General features: G+C 40.8%; 1 protein-coding gene and 1 long non-coding RNA gene across 2 annotated transcripts in view; one reads left to right on the forward strand and one right to left on the reverse strand.

Annotated features, from left to right (window-relative positions):
* The window catches only part of CERS6 (ceramide synthase 6), a 325,522-nt gene extending 314,313 nt beyond the window's left edge, over positions 1-11,209 (reverse strand). The window contains exon 1 of the mRNA XM_017859910.1: positions 10,961-11,209. Within this exon, the coding sequence (XP_017715399.1) occupies positions 10,961-11,130 (170 nt within the window). The 5' untranslated portion in view covers positions 11,131-11,209. The remainder of the gene's footprint in view (positions 1-10,960) is intronic.
* Positions 8,901-10,628, forward strand: LOC108520507 (uncharacterized). Its single transcript, XR_001882924.1, has 4 exons — positions 8,901-9,011; positions 9,186-9,271; positions 9,656-9,868; positions 10,367-10,628. It is a non-coding gene; the product is annotated as an uncharacterized LOC108520507 (long non-coding RNA).
* Positions 11,210-11,215: the final 6 nt, after the last annotated feature.

The following is an 11,215-nucleotide window of genomic DNA, read 5'->3' on the forward strand; positions in this document are numbered from 1 at the left end:
TCCCCCACTCTTAACTCTATGCTGCTCCTCTTCTCTCAAAGACTTCCCTGTGTCTTTAATAAAGGGTCTGTACCAGTAATAATAAGAAAGAAGAGGGGAAGTGACAAAGAAGAGAGGGAAGGAGGGTGGGGGAGGAATGGAGCAAAAGAAAGAAAAAAAAATACAATCTTAACCACAGCTTCAGGAGAGCAACAGTAGCTTTGTAACCTGAAAATCTCAAAGATAAGATGTGACATTTATGTAGACAATGGCAAGTCACAAACAAATGTTACTCTTAGGTCACTGTGTGAAAAAGGTTACCTAGTAAAGGAATGCGTCTCTCCAGCAATTAAAAACCATTTGTGCCTGTAATCCCAGCACTTTGGGAGGCCGAGACAGGGGATCACGAGGTCAGGAGATCGAGACCATCCTGGCTAACACGGTGAAACCCCTCTCTACTAAAAAATACAAAAAACTAGCTGGGCAATGTGGCGGGCGCCTGTAGTCCCAGCTACTCGGGAGGCTGAGGCAGGAGAATGGCGTAAACCCGGGAGGCGGAGCTTGCAGTGAGCTGAGATCCGGCCACTGCGCCCCAGCCTGGGCGACAGAGCGAGACTCCGTCTCAAAAAAAAAAAAAAAAAAAACATTTGTATATCTCTAACCTCAGCCTTGTCAAAAACAAGCCCCACAATCCAATTCTAAATTAATTATAATAATAAAAGCAAAAGTAGGAATAGAAGGCAGGAGTGGTCCAAGAGAAGTCCACTTTGAAGACCAGTAGAGAGATAAAGGAAGTTCTCCCTTAAAAGAAGAAAAAAGAAAAACAGCACTGCCTAAAACATTCTTACAGATGAATTACGGAAAGCAGTATTTTGTACAATGACCAAACATTAGAATAAACTTCAAAAACTACTGTTCAATAACATGTACCTGACTGCTTCCAATCAGCTTGTTTTTATAATATGCAGCATTTGAGAAAAATCACATTTAAGTATTCAAGTGTTTGAATCATTTGCTTGTAAAATGCATGGAAATTTAAACTGAAAGCTAGGGAGGAAGATGAAATCTGATTTTCACTCACCCAGAGCTTCCATAGGATATACCTGTGGCCTAGGCTGCTAAGGAGAGTTTTATCTCATTATCCTGGTTTGCTTTAAATGGATTGTGTACTTATACCAGGTGACTTGGCTTTAATCCTAGGCTCCTCTGAAACTATACAATGTGCTTTTCTAAAGACACTTTGCTCTCCTCTTCTATACGTGCAGCCAGTTTACTATTATTAAGTTGTCATATTAACAAATGGACTTGAAATGATATGTTCAGTTCAAGTGCCTTCTAAAAAAAACAGGATACTTAAGAGCTCTCTAGGTTTAAAACCTTCCTTCTATCAGCCCTCACCTCCCACCCACCCATGCCAGATGATTCTGGAAAGAAGAGGCGCTCTCCTAGATTTGAAGGGAATTAAGCAGTTTAAAAAAAAAAAAAAAAAAAAGGCAGTGCTTGATGAACTGAGATCAACAGAACTGAGATGTTTGTTCCTAACTAGAAAAATGTCAAGACAAGAAAATGAAGGCAGTAATTTCTAGTGACCTTTAAAGTCAGCAAATCTTCGATTTTTTTTTTATTGTGGTAAAATACACACAGCATAACACTTACCATCTTAACCATTTTTAAGTGCATGTTCTGTGTCATTAAGTACATTCACATTGTTGTGCAACCAAGACCACCATCCAGAACTCTTTCCATCTTGCAAAACTGAAACTCTGCACTGCCCTCCAGCACCTGGCAACCATCACTCCACTACCTGTGTCTATGAGTCTGACTACTCTAGGTACTTTATATAAATAGAATCCTACAGTATTTGTCTTTTTGTGACTACCTTATTTCACTAAGCATAATGTCTTCAAAGCTCATTCATGCTGTAGCAGAAATTCCTTCATTTTTAAAGATGAATAATATTCAATTGTACGTTGCTATGGTCTGAATGTTTGTGTCCCCCCAAAATTCATGTTGAAACCTAATAACTAACTGTGATGGTGTTAGGAGGTGGGGCCTATGGAAGCTGATTAGGTCACAAGGGCTGAACCCTCACAAATGGGATGGGTAACCTTAGAGAAGTGGCCCCAGAGCCACCTTGCCCCTTCTGTGATGTGAGAATACAGTGAGAAGGTGCCACCTGTGACCCAGAAAGTGGGCCCTAACCAGATGGTAAATCTACTCACACCTTGATCTTAGAATCCCCAGCCTCCAAAACTGTGAGCAATAAATTTCTCTTGCTTATGAATTATCCAGTCTATAGTATTTTGTGGTACCAGCCCAAACAAATTGAGACATATGTATATGCCACATTTGGTTTCGCTGTTCATATATCAATAGACACTTGGGTTGCTTCTGCCTTTTGGTTATTGTGAATGATGAACACGGGTATACAAATATATCTTTAAGTCCCTGACTTCAAATCTTTTGGGTGTATACCCCTAGAGATAGCATTGCTGTATCATATGGCAATTCTATTTTTAATTCTTTGAGGAACCTCCATAGCAGTTGCACCATTTTACATTCCCACCAACAGTGCACAACAGATCCAATTTGTTCTTACCCTAGCCAACACTTGTTATTGTTTGTTTTTTTGTTTTGATAGTAGCCATCCTAATCGTTATCTCATAGTGGTTTTGATTTGTAGTTCCCTAGTGATTAGTCCAATAATAGTAAGTCTTTGTTTGTTTGTTTGTTTGTTTTGACATGGGGTCTCACTCACCCAGAATTTAGATAATCTATTACAGGAGTTTTTTTTTGTTTTGTTTTTCTTTTTGTTTTTAATTTAGGTTCTATCCCTCTTTCCCTCATAAAGACCCATTCATTCTTGATGCCTCAGTCTTCCTCCCAGCCCTTTTTCTCTGCCTCACTCTCCATAACGAAGTATTACTATCAGTTACTTCATCATCCTCTTGAGTGTATTCCTTCCACTATCTAAAATCTGAGAAGCTCCCTTGCTGATGATGGTGACTTAGCATGTGGGGAAGAGTCGGGAGGAAGAAATAAATAAAAGAGTATAAGGCCAGGCGCAGTGCCTTATGCGTGTAATCCCAGCACTTTGGGAGGCCAAGGTAAGCAGGTCACTTGAGATCAAGAGTTCGAAACTAGCCTGGCCAACATGGTGAAGCCCCATCTCTATTAAAAATACGTAATCCCCAGCTACTTGAGGGGCTGACGCATGAGAATCGCTTGAACCTGGGAGGCAAAGGTTGCAGCAGCTGAGATCTCGCCACTGCACTCACTCCAGCCTGGGGAACAGAGTGAGACCCTTGTCACACACACAAAAAAAGTATAAATATGTGATCAGAGACATATACCAAGATAAGACCACTCTGCATTAAAAAGAAAGAAAAAACCTGAAGGCCACCAATTTCTTATAGAAAAAAGATAAAAATTACATCTCCTCATCCCCATAGGAAAATATACCTGAATTCACAGAAAATGAAATACCAATTACTAATAAATATTTTAAATAAGTTTATCATAAGCAATATAAGAACACACATTCTAACAGTAACATTTTTTTCAATTCAAAGCAAAAAAATTTTTTTTGTTTTGAGACAGGGTCATGGTCTGGCGCCCAGATTGGAGTGCAGTGGCATGATCTCGGCTCACTACAACCTCCACTTCCCAAGCTCAAGTGATCCTCCCGCTTCAGCCTCCCAAGTAGCTAGGACTACAGGTGAGCAACATCACACCTAGTAAATTTTTGTATTTTTTTGTAGAGACGGGGTTTTGCCATGTTGCCCAAGCTGGTCTCAAACTCCTGGGCTCAAGCAATCCAAACTCCTCAGCCTCCCAAAGTGCTGGGATTACAGGCATGAAACACGGTGCTCAGCCTCCAGATTTTTTCCAATGATAATAACCTATATTCTGATAAGGAAATACGAATGGGTATAATCTTTCTGGACAACAATTTGGCAATTTGTATCCATCAAGAACACTAAAATATTTATCCCTTTGGGCTCAGAAATGCCACCTCTAGGAAACATTCCTTAGGAAATCATCAAGAATTAAAATACATATAAATAAACTGGAAATGGACTAAATACCCATCAAAAATATGAACACTGGTTAAGTAAATTCTGGTGTAACTATAGTATAGAATGGTGTATAGTCATTAAAAATATTTTTGAGTAAGTTCAATTACATGGAAAATATTCAGATTATATCATTAAATGGCAAAAGGCTAAATATAAAACCATATATATATACAGCATGATTTCATATTTACTTTAGAATAGGAGATCACCAAAATTGTTAGATCAAGAAACCTAGTTGCAAATTCCTACATTGCTATTTTAAGTTATATAAAGTTAAGTGTATTTCCTAAATTCTCAATCCTAAATTTCATCCATAAAATGGGGAAAAATTAGTATCCACCTTACACAGCCTGACAGGGGATTAAATAAAGTAAACCATGTAAACTAATAAACTCATTAAGGAATAAATATTAGTTGTTACTATTGTTTCCAAAACTTTAAAAGTTGTTCATTAAAAATGGCAGTCATTCAAAATAGTCAAACATCAAACAAAATTAATGGTAAGCACCAAGTCATAGCTTCAGACCATGCACCCAAACATCCACAGCATTAGTAACAAGAAACCCCAAAAAGACATTGCAAGAATCCCCCTGACCAGCTGCAGTGACTCACACCAGCAATCCCAGTGCTTTGGGAGGTCGAAATGGGAGGATCACTTGAGGCCAGGAGACTAGCCTGGACAACAAAGCAAGACAACATCTCTACTGAACACAAATTAAAAATTAGTCAGGCATGGTGGCACCCACCTGTAGTCCTAGCTATGGGGAGGATGAGGTAGGAGAGTTGTTTGAGCCTTAAGGCTGTAGTGAGCTAAGATTATGTCACTGCGCTCAAGCCTGGAACAGAGTGAGGCTCTGTCCCAAAAAACAAGTAAATAAATAAAATAATCACCCTTTTGTGTTCAATCATGCCACAGTATAGGTGTCAATAAAGATTATGGTGTCAGGAAAGAGAGACCAAACAAAGCTCATGAAATCATTTTTAAAAGGTGGCCAGGGGGAAGAAACCAAAGAATAAAATCTTAAGAATAAAGATTCTCAAGGCATTGCTAATATGAAAGGATCACTGTGCTATACAAGGCAATCCTGTTTACCTTTAAAAAAAAAAAAAAAAGAAATGAAAAATGGTTTCTAAGAAAAATTAAGTGACACAACTAGACGGTACAATCTGGAACCCCAGTATTCTGATTCAAAAGTGTTTAAGAAAGTAATCAAAAGAAGATGAGCGAGGAAAAAAATAAAATTTTGAGTGTCCCAACTATGTAAGAAATAAATAAAAAATCTGGTTTCACCTGGTGATAAGAGGAAGAAATGTAAGTGTATGCAATAACATTTGAAACTTTTAATATACAACTCGGGCCTCAGTTCTGGTGTTCAGCAACAAGATTTAATCAGGTTAGTAAAATACAAGAGGGCAGCCGGAGGATGGTGCAGCAATGTCTGACTGGTATGCTGATGGAAGAAACTCACCTGAAATCCCATTTTCCCTCTGCTGCCACCTGTCCTTCTCCATCACAGAAAAGCAACCACTTCTGAAACACTTTACAACTAGGAATCCAAGAGAAAACTAACCCTGTCCATAGAGAATTCAAATATTTTCAACAGAGAAGTCATAAATGAACTCAGGGTATTAATTTCATAATCCTAGATGACATTAGATCATTGCGATAATTTATCTCATCTACCTCCTCCACCATTCTAAGGCACTGCCCCTTAACAGTAATGTTATGCCTTTTACCCACAAATTAACCTATAACAAATAGCCAAACTACTGCACTGTATAAATTCAAAACTTTTTATTTTACTAAATGAGAAAACTGTACTAAGTTCTGCAAGGAATGCCAACCCTCTGATTTCAGGTTGTTTTCCAGCAAAACATCCACTGTCATTCAACCTTCCTATCCCACTCAGAAAGTATGAGACGCTATTTATGACTGCAGCCCACTTTTTTTTGTTTTGTTTTTTTGAGACAGGGTCTCACTCTGTTGCCCAGGCTGGAGTTGTAGCAGTGCAATCACAGCTCACTGCAGCCTCAGCCTCCCTGGGCGCATGTGATCCTCCCATGTAAGCCACTGCACCCAGCCTGAAGCCCACTCTTGCCTCACACACTAGTCTCTGGCAAAGCAGGTATCCACAGTTTCAATGTGAATCATGCCATATAACTTAACAAGCTAAATAAGGAACACTCATAGGGTTTAATATCCAGCACTGATTGCATGAGAAAACCATGGTTGTATGCAAGTTGTTCTCAAACACTCTTTTAAAATATATCAGATCAGTCTCTTCATTACAAGGTACACTATAGGAACAGTGAGGAACAAATTCCTTCAGTAATGAACCTCACCTGATACCCCCACTGCTTCCTGGCAGTCATTCACTCAAGCCCCTCCTTTCCCCCTAAGTATCAGCAACCAAGAACACGCTCTCACACATTCTCATTCATTCATTCTCTCTCTCTCTCACAGACACACACACACACACACACACACACACACATTCTCATTCATTCTCTCTCTCTCTCTCTCAACTATCCTCAAAGGCCTCATTCAAGGCTAGTGGACAATAAATCTAAAAGAAAAAGTCTGCTGCCCAGACATTCCCTCAGACACAACTGAGAACCTGTCGTTTCTTGAAGGTTTGGGACAGCAGATCATTCTTGGGCTGAGTGAGTGAAGCCAGACTTTGCTGTCAGCCTTGCGAAGGATGACACTCCTCACATAGCCTAGCATTTTGAGAGCCAATCTGGCAGGAATTAGCTTCTCCTTCTTACCCAGTCACCACAAGAGGTGCCAGGCCTACTCTGGGTTCTACCTAAAAGAGGTCTAAGGAAACCAACAATTGCTTTCTCTGTAGAATCTTTGTTGGTTATTCTGAAATACTGTAGCTTTTGGAGCATAAATGATAACAGCCCAAATTATTCTTTTGACTCAAAACACAACTGAAAAATACAAGAAACAAAACCATTGGCTACAATATTTCTGTGGGGAAAAAAAAAAATCTCTTGGCCAGGTGCAGTAGCTCACACCTATAATCCCAGCACTTTGGGAGGCCGAGGTGGGCAAGTTGCTTGAGCCCAAGAGTTTGAGACAAGCCTGGGAAACATAGGGAGACCCCATCTCTACAAAAAATTTCAAAAAATTAGCTAGGCATGGTGGCATGCACCTGTGGTCCTAGCTACTCAAGAGGCTGAGGTGAGAGGATTGCTTGAGCCCAGGAGGTAGAGGTTGCAGTGAGCCATGATCATGCCACTGCACTCCAGTCTTGTTGATGAAGGGAGAACATGTCTCAAAAAAAAAAAAAAAAAAAAAAAAGACACTCAGCCACTTCAAAGTTTCATCAGATAATAATTAGTAATCTTCAAGCACAGAAGATCCACAGGAATCAAAGAATCAGGAGGGTGAAAACAACAAGTTACAAAGGCCATTTGCCTTAACACATAAATGAGAAAATAAACAGAGATAAATTAGGAGGCTGCCCCAGTGTAAGTTTTGACTAGAATTTGAGTGTTCTGATTCCCGATCTACACTTTCTGCATCTCTCCTAAATCCACGGCATTAAAGTTAACATTTGTAACAATAACTCAAAAAATTTTTATTTCTAAACAGAGAATCAGCACGATTTCCACATTTATAAATACCATAGCAAAACACATTTTTGAAAAAGTGAAGTTGGAAGAAGCATTTATTATAGTTCCTGAGGATGGCTTACCGAATGTAAACAAGCATTAAATCAAAAATAAATCAAATAGATGACAATGGTATATTATTAATAAACAACATTTTGTTCTTTGTGATCAAGTTAACAACATAATATAATGGTATACAATTTTTATTCTAAGAGAAACAGCCCAGTTGGGAAAAAAAAAAACACACACACACTTTACTATGTCAATCAACTGGTCGCTACAGTGGTCCTTCTGGTCCTTACCCAGAGTTAAGTATGCTATAAAGGCTATGCTAAAAACCACCAAGCTTTGAGATCTTCACAGACTCAGCCAAAAGTCATTGACCTTAGGCTGCCCCATTTTTTACCAACCATGCTGGGCTTCCATATTGCTGTCCATATGCTGTCATAAAGCGACATGTTCTAGCTACCAATGCCTCCACTATCAACACCCCAACAGCCAGGATGAAAACAAAAACAGGACTGTTTAACTGGGCAAAGTCCAATTCAGTCAATTCTTTGATGTTTCTCTTCGTAGAGAGAAATACCTAAGACTGAGAAGAAGGCATTCAAATTCACAATTTTAGCCTCAACAAGGACATTACTGACTTCACTTAATGTAAAATAAAAACTTGGATAAACAGGTATTTCTTAGGTATGGTCTCAGCTTTGAAATAAATGACAAAGCATAAAAGGAGAAGAATCTTGAGAGAATTATTCCTATTACAAAAGCATTTCATTCTATAAAGGGATTCACAACAGGCTTTTAAAATTATCATATACATTATAGAATGCTGCAAAAGAAAAGAATGTATATTCAATATGCTAGAAGGCTATTGAAAGTGAGTTGTAGCAGTGATAATATTGAATGGTTCTGTTTTATTGATTCAGGCCCTTGATGGTTGCTACTGAGATGAAGGTCACAGGTTGGATCCCAGAATATGTCATTTAGGTTTGAGAAAAGGAGAAACATGCAGAACTTCTAACTGTAGATACAACTAAATTGTGGATTTTCAGAGAACTGAAAAGGTCTGAAGGGTTAAAGACAGAGCTGTCATAGGAAGAAACAAAGTAGACAGTCTTCCAAAAGTCAGTAGCATTCTGTGACATATGTGCCATATTTGATTATTATTCTGAACATTAACCATAAACTTTCACTTTCCATACAGGCCATTAAATCTCTTCTACTTAGATGAACGGCCTGAAGGAAACTGACCAACTCACTTTATATCAATATGAGGACATTTGCTGTGACTGACAATTGAAAGCAGCTCACCCCTCTATGTAAACTGTAAGTCGAGTCATGGGATTATGGAAAAAAAGAAAGAAAATAAAAAATGTTTAGAAAGAGGAAAAATGTACTTCCAATTTTCAACTATTACATTAGTGTTTATCTTTTTAAAGGTAGAGAAAATCTAAGTACAAAGCCATCTCCATTCTAACAAATTAATTTTTTTAAACACAGTGAACAGCCTGGAATCAGCACAGAGAAGGAGGATGTCAGGAAAATTCAGCTTTTTGTGCACAGATTATGCTTTTGTTCTTCAACACGTAAGACTGCACATCTCTTTCAAATGCATTAGCTATCTAAAAGTGAGCCCAGCCAGAATTTATCAGACACAATTTATCAGAATTCAGCAATTGTATGTAGATCCCCTACTATGTGCCAACGTAGAGCAACCTGCTATCCCTGAGTCTGCTTGTTTTTGGAGAGACTGCAGAACTGTATAGAGTTCATATTTTCTGTAACCAAACATTTGCTCTAGAAGTAACTCTACACCTGCAAACACACCCACTTTTTCACAGTAAGTCACAGCACTGCTGTGACTTTCTTGATTCTTTTTTGTATAGGATCAATGACACATCTGTATTAGATTCCAACAATTTAAACATAAGCCTTTAAGTCTGTTGCTTTGTGCATGTCAATTTCTGCAGGCGAACAGCTGACTTCGTTTTCAAGCAGCAATACTGTCCAGTGAAAAATATACCTTCCTGAAACAAAAGATACTTTTTGTCCTCATGAAGCTTTGTTGCCTCTTCCAGCAGCAAATGACTCAAAAGACGTGTTCTGCCATCCTCAATAGCGGTTTTCAGGCAAAGAGGAACAGCAAATGAGGTACCAGCAAAAGCTTAAGGAACCAAACCAAGGTGAGTTGAAGGCGGGGAAGAAAGGCGGAGTGGAAGCGAGAAATGCAATCTAAACTCTACTTTATGATCTAAGAAATTCGGCCTTTACTGATGAATTGGGCAGAGGAAGGGGAGGGTACAAGAAAGGGGAAGACAGTATTTTCTGTTACGAAGAAAAAAAAAAGTGTGCTGCTGTCCCGGTTTTCTTTCAGTAGCAGCACCGAGAGAATGCATGGCAGGCACAAACTAGTTTCGTGATGAAAACGGATTCCATGAGAATAACACAAGTTTGTATGTGACAAAACGGAGATACCCAACCAAACCGAGGAACTATACAATTGCATGACAATTCCTCAAAATTTTAAGTGCCTTCGAATACCAAAAAAGAAGTTTATAATTATTCATAGGACAGGGTTATCAGTTTAATACGACCATTTGCAGGATGTGCACCCGTCCTGTCATATCCTATTTTAAAGAAACCGCTAATGACCTGAAATGCTATTATCCCTTATTTGGCAGGACTGTGGGCCTGATAGTGTCACGGATAAAAACCAAACAGCGACCAGAAGCCAAGAAGTCCCTAGCGAATTCTTTTGAAGCACAACCCCTACAATCCATGTGCCGGAGCGTAAAGATTGAAGTGTGCGCGGTTCCTCCTCCCTCCCGGCCGCGCGTCCGGAACGTTCCTGGTTGTCAGGTGGGTGGCGCGGGCCCCGGCGGGAAGCCCTGCCTGGCAGCCTTGCGTGGAGCGCCGGCGGAGAGGAGCGAGCCCCGCGGAGTGCGGCGAGTCCCCAACCAGACCACCGCTCACCTTTGTTCGCCTGCCCTCGCCGGGAGGAGGAGAGAGCAGGGCCCAGGAGCACAGGGGGCGACCCTAACGCTCCGCGGCTCCTCCCCGGCGCCCGGGAGGAAATCCGTGGCAAGCCAGACCCTTTCTGGCTCCCAGAAAGCCAGCCGGGCAGGGGGGTCAGCAACCCCTCCCCGAACACAAAGGTTGGGAAGCGTGAACGCGAGCGTTGGGGGCGCGGGGGCGTGCGCCAGAGAGCACGCGAGTGTGCGTGTGCGCGCGTGTGTGTGCAGGGGGAGGGGAGGAGGGGCTTCAGCCCTTCTTACCTCTCGAAGATGAGCCGCACCATGAAGATGCAGAAGGCCAGGGGAAAAGCGAGATAGAGGTCCTCAGCCTGCGGGAAGGTGGCCTCCTCCGTGTTCTTCAGGTCCGCCCAGGTGACATTGTGCGGGAGCCAAAACCTCTCGTTCCAGAACCAGGCTAAGATCCCTGCCATCTTGCTTTGTCCACTCCTGTCCTGCGGCACCCGCAGCCCGCCAAGCTCTCCACCGCGCAGGGCGCCCCGGGATGCGCGCCCGGCT

The sequence above is a fragment of the Rhinopithecus bieti genome, unplaced genomic scaffold (assembly GCF_001698545.2).
Source record: "Rhinopithecus bieti isolate Rb0 unplaced genomic scaffold, ASM169854v2 scaffold_52879, whole genome shotgun sequence".
Taxonomy (NCBI): Eukaryota; Metazoa; Chordata; class Mammalia; order Primates; family Cercopithecidae; genus Rhinopithecus; species Rhinopithecus bieti.